The 15,877-nt window shown below is 47.8% G+C and overlaps 1 protein-coding gene across 2 annotated transcripts; it reads right to left on the bottom strand.

Annotated features, from left to right (window-relative positions):
- Nucleotides 1-807: 807 nt before the first annotated feature.
- Nucleotides 808-10,560, bottom strand: MAFF (MAF bZIP transcription factor F). Of its 2 annotated transcripts, XM_043490526.1 has the most exons (4): nt 10,323-10,544; nt 8,600-8,691; nt 4,370-4,439; nt 808-3,828 (listed from the first exon to the last, which is right to left on the bottom strand). In XM_043490526.1, the coding sequence occupies exons 3-4, from the start codon at nt 4,403-4,405 to the stop codon at nt 3,415-3,417; spliced, it is 450 nt and encodes a 149-aa protein (XP_043346461.1). In that variant the 5' UTR covers nt 4,406-4,439; nt 8,600-8,691; nt 10,323-10,544; the 3' UTR covers nt 808-3,414. The 2 variants fall into 2 exon arrangements, with proteins under 2 accessions (XP_043346461.1, XP_038243833.1); XM_038387905.2 differs by lacking the exon at nt 8,600-8,691 and having other exon boundaries at nt 10,323-10,560.
- Nucleotides 10,561-15,877: the final 5,317 nt, after the last annotated feature.

The raw sequence follows: 15,877 nt of genomic DNA, 5'->3' as shown, positions 1-15,877 counted from the left end.
CCTTTGGTCTAGAGAAATTGATAACATACCAGTCTCCTCACTCTCACATGACTCAAACCCTCTCTCGCACACACAGGCGGTATGCTTGCATGTTGATGGGCAGACAGCTGCTGTATTTTCACCAGTTTTGATCTGTTATGACTTAAACTGCAGAAGTGGGAACTCTGCAGCATCTTTAGCCAGACACAGAAACTTTTAACATTAGCTATCCCAGTGTATTGCAATGATAATGTAAATCTTTAGACCCACATTAAAAAAAAAACAGATTAAATTATTTTTCTGGGAAATGGCAAATCATAAAAAAAAAAAATACCAGGCTGGTTAAATACCAGCCAGGTGTTAACCTTAGGGCTGAGACATGTTGTCTAGGCACTGTGTGCATTTGTGTTGCTGCCTCCCATGTTGGACCTGTCCTGTGTATAAAAGTGAAATCCACCCTGAGGCCGGTCACTCTGACTCCTGCCACTAGGATCCACATTCACTAGTATCTACAACCCCAAGTGTTTTAAAAGACCTCAGATCCCCAAACCATGTGATTGCACAGAACTCAAGTTCTTTTTATTCACCTTCTAGGTTTTGAGCACTTTGGGTGCAGCTGGTTCATGTACCGAACCTTTTCTGGCCAACCGGCAGGGCTAGTAACTTACTTCTTTAATGAACATGACATTTTCCACGCAAGCTCTTGACTCCAACAAACGGGGTTTTGCGAAAAACAGCCAACTGAGAGCGCCACAAGAGTTGGCAACACTTATTCAGTTTGATAAGCCCAGAGATCTGTTTTATAGCTTAATAAACTCACACCCTCTCTGTGGAAAAAAACTTGCTTTATTTGTAAAGTTACAAAATACAGAGGAGTCGGGTAGATCACTTACTGTACGTCAGAAAATAAATACCTTTTTTTTTTTGCTCTATATAAGTATAAGATAAAATGTGATTTGCATATATAAAATATAAAGTACGGCTCTGTACCAACATCCTGGCTGTGCCGAGAGGCGGAATGGCAAAGAGGACGTGAAAATAACTTACATTCGTGCAATAAATAAACCAAAGGTGGGGAAGGGGAAGGAAGAGGCTAACCATGGAACCTCTCACAAAGTACACTGAGGCAGGGAGGGGAAAATTTGGCCGCACCTCTCTTGAGCTGGCTGCGGCACTGTGGTGGGTGGCAGGGCAAGCTGCAGGGACCACCAACCAGATGTGGGGGAAATGAAGGGGTTAATTACATCCTAGCAGATGCCAGAATGTGGAATGCAGATGCGACTGCCTGGTATTACCTTTACTGACCTCTGTGTGGCTGTATTTATTTATGGATCCGCCTACCTCCTGTGCCCAAACTCCTATTTGAATGATACTGGAAAAGGTACCTGTGACTGGTAGGGAGCAGGGAATTATCCCCCGCTCCCTGAGCCACCACCTGGGCTCTCCACCTTCCCATTTCCCTCAGCTAAGGGGTTGAGCCAGCCTGGTTCAGGGGAAAGGGCACCGAACTGGGAGTCAGGAGACCTAGCTTGTCAATTCCCAGGTGTGCCCCCAACCTGCTGGGCAACGTTGGGCTAGACACTTCACCTGTGTGTCTCTGCTTCTCCCTCCCTTCCCCGCCCCCCCCACCAGAGGGTACGCTCTTGGGGGCAGGAGCCCGCTCTCCCTTTGTTTGTACAGTGCCTAGCACAACAGGGTGCCAGTCTCGGTGGGGATGTCCAGGTGCTACTGTCATGTAACTAGTAATTTTATCTCCACTACAGCTGTGTTTATTTCCTTCCTGCTGGCCTTTTGAAGAGTCCCACCATGCCATGGAGGAAATGTCACCATTGGAAGGAAAGGGTGTGAGCATGTGTGTAAGCAGAGATAAAAGGACGCTGCTCTCCTCCCCGTCTCTCCCCCCACCCCTAAAATTCCATCTTTAAAGCTAAAGAATCAAATGTGAGCGTCCAACCCATTTCAACTGGTTACTGGCTCCATCTGCCTTTTCAGGCTGTGCTGGTTTTTGTATGAATGGAGCCAGCCCAGCAAAAACCAGATTGATCCTATAACTTCCTCCTGCATGGCTTATCTCTGCAGCTCATTTGGCAATTGGGCCAGCTCCCAGTTACGTAACCAGGGCCGAAATGCGCTGTGCCTCCTTCCTTCTTTTCAGGTCTTCTAAATGCTGTGGTCACAAAACGTGATTGAAACAGTCTCTCCTCCCTCCTGTATTTCAAGCACAGTGCCGCTGCTTCTTCTCTATCCAACTGCCTCACTTGCTTTGTTCCTCTTTCTAGCATCGCTACTCTCCTTCTCTTTCTTTCTCTCTCTCCCACTCTCTCGCCCTCTTTTTTTCCCATCCTGGTCTCTCTCTCAAAACCCACTTCCTTGCCGTGCAGGAGATCTTGGAAATTTAGCCCCACTGCTAAATTTAAATTCACCCCTGCAGTTGAGTCTTTGTATTTCTAGTGTGCTCATCACCCTGATGTCTAGCCCAGAGCTGAGTTGTAATGGCCAGGAGCTGAGCCAGCCTGACACGTGCTACAGAGAGCCTACCGTCTCTCCATCACTCACAGGCTTGTCCTCTCTTTTTCCTCCCCTCTCCATTAAACTGGAACCTCTCTTTCCCCCAGCACTACCCTGGCTCCCCTTAATGCCCAATCCCTGGAGGACAGGCTTAACTCAGCTGGCAGAGCCTCTGCGATTTGCTCTCAATAGCAGTTGTTTTGGGGCCTTCCTGAAAAGGTGTGGGGAGAAGATCCAGGGGTTTCTGTGGCAGCTTGGGGAAGTGAAGACCCCCGGAATGCAACTGACAAGGGGGCAGGGAGGGTTGCAGTTTATCTCCCTCGCGGGAGGCCACAACAGAAAATCTGAAATAGAGGGGCCAGAGTTAGGGAAAGAGGGCAGCAGGGTTTTGGCAACTCCTGGCTATTCTCTGGATGGGTATCCCATCCCCTGCTCTGTGCTTGACAAAGCAGAACAGGTCCTTGGCTTGGCTCCTGATTCTCTCCCCCTGCACAATCTCACAGATCTTGGCGTCAGTGGGAGCTGTACCCTACCAATAACAAATGGGAGTGGTCTCTGAGCCCCTTGTGTAAATACAGGGGGAGGAGGCACCAATGAGCAGGAGTAGCTAAGAGGAAACTTTTTATAACAGTACATAATTGGTCGGGGAGGGAATATTTAAGCTAGGAGATTCCTATCGGCACATTTTCACCCAGCTTCCAAGCTATGGGGGGCGGAGGAGGGGAAGGCTGAACTACTGCTTGGATCAAGGAAGATGGGAGCAGTGGGGAGAAATCGAGGGACCACTTGTTTTAAGGTCTTCAAGTCAATTCTGTCTCCTGCAGGGATTGTGGGAGAAGCCAGGGCAGCCGCTGTCCATTCTGGGTAAAGAGCTGGGCCCAGCCATGGAGGGAGGACGCAGTTCGTGGGGGGGGTGTTGGGTGGGCACTAGGAGTATGTGGCCTGGTTGGTGCCGGATTTGACGATGGTAATGACGCTGGCGGTGGCCACCTTGGCGGCAGAGCCATGAGCAGCGACTGTGCGGGCAAAGCCCTGCAGCGCCTCGTACTTGCCCCGCAGGGTGTCCAGCTCCAGGCGCATGGCAGCGTTCTCACGGGCCAGCTTGTCCACCTCCCGCTCCAGCTCCGTCTTCTGCTTCTGCAGCTCCTCCTTCTGGCAGACCCGCTTGACCCGGCAGCTGGCCGCGTAACCGCGGTTCTTCAGCGTGCGCCGGCGCTGCTTCAGCCGTGCCACCTCCTCCTTGGAGAGGCCCCGCAGGTGGTGATTCAGTTCCCGCACCGACAGCCCCATCAGCTCCTCATCCGACAGGTGGGGCGTGTTCTCCCCCAGCTCGCGCTTGATCTGGCCAAGAGGGGACAGCGGGTGAGCAAAGAGTGCATTGGAGAGAGGAGGAGAGGTGGCGGAACAGAAGAGAGTACAAGGTGGGCAGGGGTGCTGGAAGGGGGGACAAGGGGGCCATGGTCCCATCACTTTCAAAAGTGGGAGGACTATGCCCTCCCCATTTTTACTGGCTGTAAGGGTGAGTGATGGGGGGAAGGGCAGAGAGAAGCGAACGGGGTGCTGGGTTCTTGGGGGTCAAGAGAGGCAATGCAGGAGCGAGGCCTTGGAGGAAGTCGCAGTGTGGGGGCAGGGCTTCCGGGAGAAGGGGTGGCGCGAGGGCGGGGTCTCGGGAAGAAGGGGCAAGGCGAGGGCAGGGCTTCAGGGAGAAAGGGTGGTGTGGAGGTAGGGGCCATGGTTCAGGTGCCAGTGTCCCCCCCTCCCCCTTTTAGGGCATTTCCGCTGCTCCTGAGGGTAGGAGAGAGGAATGGAGGGAATGGGGAAGGGGGGGCAGGGAGAGAGGAGGTGATGCTGACTGTGCTCTTTGGTGCGAACTCACTCGTACCTTCAGGGCCTTGCTTGATAAACTGTCTGTAGACATTGTCTCCTGCAGTTGTGCTCCCCAAACAAGGACCCTGCAAACAAGCCAGAGGCAACATGTCACTTCCCTCCATCCCTGTTCATTTCATGCCTCAGGCTCGGTTAGTAGGGGGAGGGGAGAAGACAGCCTGGCCCTACGAATTCCCCCCACATCCTTTCTTTGCTCCCCAGCATTTCTTGCCCCAGCCCCATAAGCCTGGAACATAAATCACTTGGTCTCTTCCCCAAGAAGGACATGTTCACGGGAGTGTGGGTGCATCCTCTGTCCTGCTAGAGAGATGGGGGTTAGGGAAGTGCAGAGACCCAGCACTGAATTAATCAGTTATTTCATTTTAAAAGCAAAACATTCCAAAATTCCTTCCTCTCCCTTATTTCCCCCAAATGACCAGCAGCAGCCAGAACCCAGGGCTCCCACTGAGAGCCCCCCCCCCAACAATGCAGGTTATAGGCAGGTTCCCCTCTGCCCCACGCCATTCGTCTCTGAAATAGATGAGCCCTGCCTTCACCAGAAAGTGCAGGAGGGCAAGAAGTTTCCTGACTGACAGGAAACTTGGTAGGGAGGCAGCTGGTGGGAGGGTCATTGAAATGTCCCTGCCTGGAAAGGAGGGCTAAAGGGAAAGTAAAAGCAACACAGGCAGCCGGATCAGAGATCAGCAGGGAGGCCGGGGAAAGGGGTGTTTGGCTGGTAGGGTTGTGGCATAACCCAGGAAACTGCCTGGGGACTCTGTTCTTCCAGGCTCCCCTCTCACCTGTAGGCACCTGGCCTGCCCTGTCTGGCTCACTGGGCCCTGGCAGAGATTAAACTCCCTCCCTGGATCTCGGGTTGGGAAGGAGAGCTCTGCTGACAGATTGACAGAGCCCCACAGACAAGTGTAGGAGAGGGAGGGCTGGGAGCAAAGGCAAGAGGCAGATGGATGCAGGCAGGTTTGGGGGTCGAGGGCAGGCATAAGAGAAGGGATCCACTGGGGGAGCTGTGGCACAGGCCCCCACAAAACTGAAGAGCAGCCCCACTAAAAGGTCAGGCACAAGGGCCTCAAGCCGGGGACCCAAAATCAATGTTTGAGTCTGGCCAGGAGGAGTGAGGGAGACCAGGTGGCCATTCAAAACTTACAAACTTGTCTGAAATACCCCAGTCCTGTGCCCTAGAGTTAGAGGATTTCAGAGGAGTCCCTGTCACAAGCAGTGCAAAGGGCTCTTTCAGCCTCCCCAGCCCCCCTCAAGAGCCATTCAGGGTGCACGTGTCTTTCTGAGCCATCTTCCCCCACCCCCTGAGGACTGAGCTGGCAGAGGTGAGCCACAGGTCCTTCTCTCGGATGTGGGATGGACAGGCCAGACGCAGAGGGAAGGAGTCGCTCGCTTTGTTCTGCTGAGACATGCCCAGGCATGATACTCGACTGAGCCCACAACCTGGGGCAAGCCAGGCTCATAGAGAACATTCTCCACAAGGGCCCAGCACTGGAGGTGGTAGGGGACTGAGGCACGTCCCTTTCACTCTTGAACGCCAACTGGAGCCCTGGCAGCAAGCAGGATGTCACCCCAGGGGTTCATGTAGATGCCACAGGGGATGGAGGAGGCAGTTCTGAGCTAGGAATAACTGCCAGGGCACATCAGGAATGGGACAGCTCCCGCAGGGCAGTCAGGCACCTCTTCTGGGGACCAGAGTGAGTCTGTGACACCGGCCCCCCAATCAGGATACAAATACAGGAGACTCCTGCCAATGCGCTCACGTAGGCCTGCATGTAGAAACACCACCCAGATTTCCACCTGGCTGAGCGGTATCATTCTCATTACCAGCTCTAAACTGCCGCAGAATAGCCACCTTCCATCTCGAGGGGGGGGGGCCGAGCGAGCCCTGTCTAGAAAGCATTTGGGATAGAAAGCACTAGAAATACAGACACTTTTTTTGTCCCACCTACATGCACGTGGGTCTAATACAGAACAAGGATGTGCCCAGATGTACCTGCACAATCATGCACAAGTTTGCCACCTGCCCTGTCTGTGAAACATGAGCAGAGCCATGAAGTCAGGGGCTCTGACAAAGCCCATCCTCAAACACACACCAAAAGAAACGAAACAGTGTCAGAGCCAGGAGTCACCTCATTTCACGGACACTCCATGCTTTCTGCCCCACCCTCCCATGCTGGAGGCTGGCACAGAACAGGTAGGTGGCAAAGACTCCTCTGTTCTGTGGCTAAGTGAATCACATGTCTGGAGAGTCCCAGAGGAGGAGGAGCAGGAGTGAGGGAGGCAGCAGGAGTGTGGAAGAGAGAAAAGCCATCTCACTGTGATTCAGCATAGAGAGCAGCAAGTTCACCAAGGCTATACATGCCCCCTTCTCGTAATTCTCCCACTGCGGCAGGATGGCAGGGAGGGGAAGGGTTGCAAGGCTGAAATGTGACCATGATTATCATGAAACAGCAGCCATACAGCGCTGTGAATTCACTCAGCAAGACACGTTCTCTGTCCCAATGAGCTTCCAGTGTAAGCTAGACAGGACAGGGGCGACAGACCAGGTAAGCGAGGGCATGAGAGCTAGTGATAAGAGAAAGAGGAGGTGATGTTGGAAGAGGTGGCCTTGAAGGCAGAGAGAGGCTGCCTGATGGTTGAGAAGAGGCAGACTGCTCCAACCGCAGGGAGCAGAACAAGGGAAGGTGGAGAGACCAGAGCATGAGAAGGAGCCCTAAGGAAGAGAGGGTTGGGAGAAGTATAGGGAGTGAGGGAGAACGAAGGGGAAATAAGAGCAGAGTTGGAAGCAGGGGGTGGAATATGCAGGGCCCCTGGATATGTGGGTGCGGAGCTGGAATCAGATACAATAAGAGAGACACTAAAATGGAGGTCATGGATGGGGTGACATGGTCAGAGCAACAGGAAAGGTGGATGACCTGAACAGTGCAATATTTGATTGTGAGTGTGTGTGTGTGTGTGGGGGGGCACTGTTAGAGACAGAGGCCAAACTGTAAGAGATTACAGTAACTAAGACAAAAAAATCAGAGACTCATGTAACCTGAGCTCATTGCAGCTGAGTACGGAAATGTTCATCCGGGCTCAGTCTGCCATTGTCACAGGTGAAAGGACTTTAGTTCAGATTCACGAGAATAGTCACTTGAGACGCGCAACTTGAGATGCCCACTGTCAGAGACAGGAGACTGTGGAGTTGGAGACTGGGGTAGAACTTCCGTGATCTGGTGAAGATGGAATCAGAGACCAGGAGCAGGCCCCCACCCTTCTGTGCAGAGTCTGTGCAGAGTCAGTCTTCTGCTACTTTAAGAAGCTTGGGTGAGATGTTAAAGCTAAGATATCTCGTGCACAAACATCAGGAAATTCAATTATCTGGGTACTCCAGTGGCATTAATTCAGCTACATTGTGCTTCACACGCTAACGCAGAACATTAAACACCATGTTTAGCTGATCAGTGTTTTTCAGTCCCTGACTTTTCCCACATCTTGGAATGACTATAAACTACCTCCAGTCCGCCCTGCTTTAGGGGTGTGATTTAACACACACAAGGGACAGGGAATTCAGGCCTAGTCCTCCAAAGTACTTAGCTGCCAAATTCCCATGCTTCAATGTTTATGGCTCCAACAGCAACCCCACTTAGCTGGACGCTGCTCCCATTGAATTCAGGGGCAAAACTTCCATTGACTCCAACTGGGCTCACTGTATTGATTCATGCCCAGCATTGTCACATGTAGCTCCACTGGACTTAGAATAAGGCAAAATAAATAAATAAAAATAAAAAACAGTTTCCCCCCTAGAGGAAAGGAGGTTTCCTAGGTAGCATCTTCTCTTCCCTTATTACCATCTGGAGGTGGTCGGAGGGTTGTAATTCTGTGATTTGATGGGGGAGAGAAGCGACCTGGCACCTAAAGGTCCCTTGATACCATTGTGATGGGTGTATTAGAAGTAGGCAGATAAGCTTGTTGACACTGAGTGGGAGGAGGTGGCAATGGTGGCAAATGTGTGGGGATGGGGTAAAACTATTGTGAGTAGCATCTAATTCTAGCAGTGATTCCCCATTGGGACAGTGCGCTAGGCTGTCCTAGTAGGGGAAAATTGGACCTTTTTCCCTCACTCTGCACCAGGTTTTGAAGGGTGAGCAATAGCTGCACCTGAAGGGAGGCATCTGCCTGGAGAAACCTCCATTCAGTATTGTGGGAGAGGGAGAATTCCAAAGGGAATCCCTCCCCAACCTACCTCAGTAGAGGCAGATCCCAGCAATGTTGATTATGGTGGGCGCTAAGCAGCGTCCCAAACACTGGAGGAGGATGGAGATACTAGTGTATGACCTGTGGGTGGTAGAAGGGGGTATGTGAGGTTCAGAAGAGGAACTAATGAGTGTAGTGAAATGGGAGGGTGTGATTGCCTTAATTGCTATTTCCTTGCTTTTTATAGCTTGCATTAGCAGGATTCACAGCCTAGTAACCTTACCTCCAAGTATTTGTGTGGGATCTGATATAATAGTTGTCATATGATAATGAGTCGCTTAATTCTAACATTGAACATGAAGTAAGTATTAACCCTAAGCTACTCTCTCTGCTTCCCTATAGAATTTCTGCCTCGAACTTTCCCCTGCCCTTCCTGCCTGGCTTCCTGCTAGAGATTTAAAGAAACAGTACACACATATCCTCACAAGTATGATCTATACTTAATGTATACTCAGTGGTAGTCATTAAAAATGCAGCATTTGCTCACAAGTCATCACATGTTGGCATGTGTGACAGTGTCATTTCCCCCCTAGATATCCTTAGAATAAGAAATAAGCCTAGTACTGGTATGGCATCTGCTGGCAAATGTAACTACGCCTTTTATCCCTAGAACTCAAAGTGCTCCGTAAATTCATTTCCAAGCTATGCTGTTTACACAGGGATGATCACTTCACCTGCCACTGAAATGCAGTCACCTCTGGGCTGAAACACAGCAGCTGCTTAACAGTGCACAGCAGTACTACACAATAATTCAGGACAGAAGACAAAGGAAGAAGAATATTTATCCAACCGAAACCTCAAAGGGAATTTAGGGACTAAATTTTGCAACTGTTGCATAGCTAACACCACCACTGAAGTCAATGGGAGCTCAAGATGAAGCAAAGAACACAAGATGGGATCCTTGTGGTTTACCCCAGGTGGCATTTGGCTGTGATTGTGTATCTCTGAGGTACAAAAAAATGGGATATCTGGGATGATCCTGAGCCCATAAAACTGGACAGTGGGCAGTGTGTACTGAGCACCCATACAGATTTCCCAGGACAACTACCTTAAAACAGGGATCATCCTGAGAAAACCTGGACAGACAGCAATCCTAGATTTGGCCAGGATAGAAGGGCTAACATCTCTAGTCTTATTAAATGTGCCAGCGGATTCTCAATAGATCAGGGCCTCAGTTGTACCTCTCTTTCACTCACATACACACATGCCCCACACACAGTTAATTTGCGCCATGAGTAACTTCTCTGTTATTGAGAGATTTCCTGCCTTCACAGCTGTCTAAGCTCAGCAATGGGTGTGTATAAAACAGACATGAATGCACACTCACAGAGACACTCTGTGCTTTTGAGCACTCTGATCCTCTCCATTGCATCTCTCCCCACACGCTTCTCTGAAGATAAACCCCTTATATCCCAACCTGATAAAACCGTGTCCTTCACCAGCCACACTCTCGCCCGCCTTGATTTCAGCTGACATCAACCCTCCCTTTAGCTGTACACACGCACTCCTAAAATAAACGCGCCACAGAGAAGAGCTGTATCATTCAGGCTTTTTATCCTTTTCTGGGCACAAGGAAAACAAAAAGCCCACACTGGTGGGATACACACATACACAGCCAGGAACATAAACACACCACCCCAAGCTCTTTGAAGACTGTAAACATCCCTCCTATGGAGGGCTGGGAAAGAGCTAAGCAGAGAGTTCTCACTTACTGCGTGTGTGTGCGTTGGTTCGAGTCTTTGTTGGTGCTCTCCTCCCTTCTTTATCCCCTTGGAGATCCTTTTTCTTTATGGTTTTGCTTTGTAACCTGCTTGTTTGAAGTTGTTGTCTGGCGAGGAGCTGGGCTCTGGGCTGAGATCTGCTGAGTTGTAATATGAGTTTCCTGGAATTACTCACTCACAGGATTCTTTTCATTCATAAAAACACAGTCATGCGATGACATCATTGTTTCCCCTCCCTCTCTCCCCATCTTAGCGAAGGGCACAGCACAAGCGTCGGAAGCGACAGGAAGCGGCCATCTTGGTGCTGGGCATTAATCTTAAAGGGCCAAGTCTTCTTTGTTCTTCTATGGATCAATAACCCTTATGACTTTTGGCATTAATAATTAATAATGTTAGGTGTACTTTTATAGGGAGAGATGCTTTTGTTGTTGTTAAAGCATAGCCCTGGGAATCAGAAGATGGAGGTGGTAGTCCTGGCTTTGTCACTTGGGCAGTATTACCTCAACCGCCTTGTCTCTCTAGTAGCCTGGCACCAGCAGGGCTGCACTGCACTGAATACAACAATGGAAGATACCGAATGTTACCATCCGAAATGGAAACTCCACAACATGAAGAAAAAGAAAAGGGAAACTTAACAGCATCACCTCACCCACCTTGTCGCACTTGGGCAAACCATTTAGTCTCTCACGTTTCCCCTTTGTGAACTGGGGATATTGATCGTTCTCCCTGCCACCCAGACTTCTTGTAAGGCTAGATTAATTAACCTGTGCAAAGTGCATTGATATCCTTGGGTGGAAAGCATTGTAGCAGTGGGCATTATTATTATTGTGTTATTAACAGTGTCTTGCGTCTGAGGACTTCAAAGCACTCAAGATTTGGAATGAATTTTAAATGGCTTCTTTTCAAATGTTGGATGAGAATATATTAAAAGTGGAGAAGAAGGGGAACCGTTGTTGCTTGGTGGTGGGTTTTTGTGTGTTTTTTTTTTAAGAAAAAAGAACAAGAGTACTTGTGGCACCTTAGAGACTAACAAATTTATGAGAGCATAAGTTTTCATGGGCTACAGCCCACTTCATCGGATGCATAGAGTGGAACATATAGTAAGAAGATATATATATATATACATACAGTGAAGGTGGAAGTTGCCATGCAAACTGTAAGACGCTAATTAATTAAGATGAGCTATTATCAGCAGAAGAAGAAAAAAACTTTTGTAGTGATAATCAAGATGGCCCATTTAGACAGTTGACAAGAAAGCGTGAGGATACTGAACATGGGGAAATAGATTCAATATGTGTAATGACCCAGCCACTCCAGTATCTATTCAAACCCAAGTTAATGGTATCTAGTTTGCATATTAATTCAAGCTCAGCAGTTTTTCTTTGGAATCTGTTTTTGAAGCTTTTCTGTTGCAAAATTGACACCCTTAAGTCTTTTACTGAGTGGCCAGAGAAGTTGAAGTGTTCTACCAGTTTTTGAATGTTATGGTTCCTGATGTCAGATTTGTGTCCATTTATTCTTTTGAATAGAGACTGTCCGAGTATGGCCAATGAACATGGCAGAGGGGCATTGCTGGTACATGATGGCATATATCACATATATCACCTGATGTGCAGGTGAATGAGCCCCTGATGATGTGGCTAATGTGATTAGATCCTGTGATGGTGTTACTTGAATAAATATGTGGACAGAGTTGGCATCAGGCTTTGTTGCAAGGATAGGTTCCTGGGTTAGTGTTTTTGTTGTGTGGTGTGTGGTTGTTGGAGAGTATTTGTTTCAGGTTGGGGGGCTGTCTGTAAGCGAGGACTGGTCTGTCTCCCAAGATCTGTGAGAGTGATGGGTCGTCCTTCAGGATAGGTTATAAATCTTTGATGATGTGTTGGAGAGGTTTTAGTTGGGGGCTGAAGGTGATGGCTAGTGGCATTCTGTTATTTTCTTTGTTGGGCCTGACCTGTAGTAGGTGACTTCTGGGTACTCTTCTGCCTCTGTCAATCTGTTTTTTCACTTCAGCAGGTGGGTATTGTAGTTTTAAGAATGCTTGATAGAGATCGTGTAGGTGTTTGTCTCTGTTGGAGGGATTGGAGCAAATGTGGTTGTATCTTAGAGCTTGGCTGTAGACAATGGATCTTGTGGATCATCCTCCTGGATGGAAGCTGGAGACATGTAGGTAAGAATAACGGTCAGTAGGTTTCCGGTAAAGGGTGGTGTTTATGTGACCATCGCTTATTAGCACAGTAGTGTCCAGGAAATGGACCTCTTGTGTGGATTGGTCTAGGCTGAGGTTGATGGTGGGATGGAAATTGTTGAAATCATGGTGGAATTCCACAAAGGCTTATTTTCCATGGGTCCAGATGATGAAGATGTCATCAATGTAGCGCAAATAGAGTAGGGGTGTTAGGGGACGAGAGCTAAGGAAGCGTTGTTCTAAGTCAGCCATAAAAATGTTGGCATACTGCGGGGCCGTGCGGGTACCCATAACAATGCCGCTGACTTGAAGGTATATATTATTCCCAAATGTGAAATAGTTGTGAGGACAAAGTCACAAAGGTCAGCCACCAGGTTAGCTGTGACATTATCGGGGATACTGTTCCTGACAGCTTGTAGTCCATCTTTGTGTGGAATGTTGGTGTAGAGGGCTTCTACATCCATTGTGGCTAAGATGGTGTTTTCTGGAAGATCACCAATGGATTGTAGTTTCCTCAGGAAGTCAGTGGTGTCTAGAAGATAGCTGGGAGTGCTGGTAGCGTAGGACCTGAGGAGAGAGTCCACATAGCCAGACAATCCTGCTGTTAGGGTGCCAATGCCTGAGATGATGGGGCATCCAGAATTTCCACGTTTATGGATCTTGGGTAGCAAATAGAATACCCCTGGTAAGGGTTCTAGGCATGTGTCTGCACAGATCTGTTCCTGTGTTTTTTCAGGGAGATTCTCGAGCAGATGGTGTAGTTTCTTTTGATAATCCTCAGTGGGTTCAGAGAGTAATGGCCTGTAGAATGTGGAGTTAGAGAGCTGCCTAGCAGCCTCTTGTTCATATTCCAACTTATTCATATTGACGACAGCACCTTCTTTGTCAGCACCTTTTTGATTATGATGTCAGAATTGTTCCTGAGGCTGTTGATGGCGCTGAGGTTATAGGGCAAGTGATGCTGCTTTTCCACAATTTCAGCCCGTGCACGTCAACGGAAGCACTCTATGTAGAAGTCCAGTTTATTGTTTCGACCTTCAGGAGGAGTCCACGCAGAATCCTTCTTTTTGTAGTGTTGGTAGGAAGGGTTAGTATGTTGTTCAGAGGTGTGTTGGAAATATTCTTTGAGTCAGAGACGTCGAAAGTAGGATTCTAAGTCACCACAGAACTGTATCATGTTTGTGGGCCTGGAGGGACAAAAGGAGAGGTCCTGATATAGGACAGACTCTTCTGCCGGGCTAAGAGTATAGCTGGAACGATTAACAATATTGTTGGGTGGGTTAAGGGAACTACTGTTGTGGCTCCTTGTGGCATGTAGCAGTTTAGATAGTTTAGTGTCCTTTTTCCTTTGTAGAGAAGCAAAGTTTGTGTTGTAAATGGCTTGTCTATCTTTTGTAAAATCTATCCATGAGGAAGTTTGTGGTGGAAGGTTGTTTTTTTATGAGAGTATCCAGTTTTGAGAGCTCATTCTTAATCTTTCCCTATTTGCTGTATAGGATGTTGATCTGGTGGTTTTGCAGTTTCTTTGAAAGTATGTGGCACAATCTCTCAGCATAGTTTGTGTGATATGTAGATTGAAGTGGATTTTTTACCTTTATTCCTTTTGGTATGATATCTATCTGTTTGCATGGAAAGGAAGATGAGGTCTGTCTGTATCTGTACAAGTTTTTTCATGAAGTTGATGGATTTCCATTCCATACGGCTAAAGTCAGTGCCTTGCATAATGACAGGAAAGTATTTTTAATTAAAGGCAGGCGTAATCCATACCAAAAAATGGAAAGTTCACCCATCCCTTCTGGAGTGGTTATATCAATATATTGTGTGTGTTGAGAGACACATCATATAGGGATGACATGTCTAAGATTACTATAAAAAGGAATTTCCTACTGCCTCTAACAGCACGCCTTCCTTCTACCATTTAGTGCACCAGTCATGGGGTACTGAGATTATCTGGTCACACAACTCGCTTGAAATTTACTGAGCAGTCACAATTTTCCAACATCTGGCCTGCTGCTTCCAAGTTTAGAGGACAATGAATGAATCTTTTGGCATTTATTTGGGGTCTTGTCATGTTACATTGGGTGGGGATAAACATTGCAACACAGCATTTAGTTCTGCATGGACAAATACAGAAATGAAGGAACTGTAAAGGGGATGATTCCTGGCTAATTTCAGCCATCAGAACATCATGGTTTAGCTTTTCTCTCCTTTACAAAATTAACCTATAGTAATGGTTCAATGATGGCAATGATGTTACTGAAGTGTTAGGCCAGGACTGCAGGGTAGTATTGTGATTTTTTTTACCAGGGCTTCTGTAGGGGCAAGGTTGCGGAAGATTGGCGAGGAGCTAAGTGGTGGACTGAGTATGTGATTGGATGTAAGTGGAGGGTGCAGGCAGTTTCAATGAACTTTATCCGACAGATCCTGCCAAAAGATATTGTAGCATAGCTCAGCATATTTTTGCCTGTAAACAAGTCAGTTTATGTAATAAGCATAAATTATATGTGTAAGAATGTAACCAGCTGTTGAGCCCATGTAACCCCAAGATAAGCATGGAGAATATAGCGCCGCAGAGGACTCCCCCCCCGGCGGAGTCCTGCCTGGTCAGCTATCCCAAACGGCCAGAGTCCCCTGCAGCCCCTCCGTGCGTCCTAGGGGCTCCCCGCGTAGATTGGAGCGTAAGTTCTTCCTTCCTTCCTTCAATAAAGCATAGTTTACTATTCTTAGGCCTGAGTGTCCTCCTTTTGCTGCCTTTGCGGGCACAGCTTCCTATCATCTTGTCCAGAAACTCAGTCATATGGGTTACATAGCTAGTGATTTCTGTGCCACAGGACATAGCATTTGCTGAGTCTCCTTTGCATTCATGCAGGTATCAGTCCTTGAGGAAAAAAGAGGGACAACATTTGCCATCCTTCCACTCATTTTAGGTTAGTCCTGTCGTTCATGGGTCCAGTTTTGCCAACTCCAAATGTTCAAAAATCATGAGTCAAACTCACCAAAAATCATGAGATTAGCTTTAAAATCATGCAATTATGTAACAATAATAGATTTGATGTTATTTTTATTTGCCTTCTGCTTTTTGAGCCTTTAGGGCAGTGGCTCTCAATCTTCCAGACTACTGTACCCCCCTTCAGGAGTCTGATTTGTCTTGCATATCCCAAGTTTCACCTCTCTTAAAAAGTACTTGCTTACAAAATCAGACATAAAAATACAAAAGTGTCACAGCCAATATTACTGAACATTTTTTCACTTTCTCATTTTTACTATATAATTATAAAATAAATCAATTGGAATATAAATATTGTACTTACATTTCAGTGTATCGTATACAGAGCAGTATATACAAGTCACTGTATGAAAT

The sequence above is a fragment of the Dermochelys coriacea genome, chromosome 1 (genome assembly GCF_009764565.3).
Source record: "Dermochelys coriacea isolate rDerCor1 chromosome 1, rDerCor1.pri.v4, whole genome shotgun sequence".
Classification (NCBI taxonomy): domain Eukaryota; kingdom Metazoa; phylum Chordata; order Testudines; family Dermochelyidae; genus Dermochelys; species Dermochelys coriacea.
The sequence above is the reverse complement of the archived record's forward strand: the minus strand, read 5'-3'. Positions and strand labels throughout refer to the sequence as shown.

Coding starts and splice junctions, on each gene's coding strand:
- MAFF (XM_038387905.2), bottom strand. CDS start 4,405: ATGTCTACAGACAGTTTATCAAGCAAGGCCCTGAAG. Junction 3,829..4,369: donor TATCAAGCAAGGCCCTGAAG/GTACGAGTGAGT, acceptor CCTCTTGGCCAG/ATCAAGCGCGAGCTGGGGGA.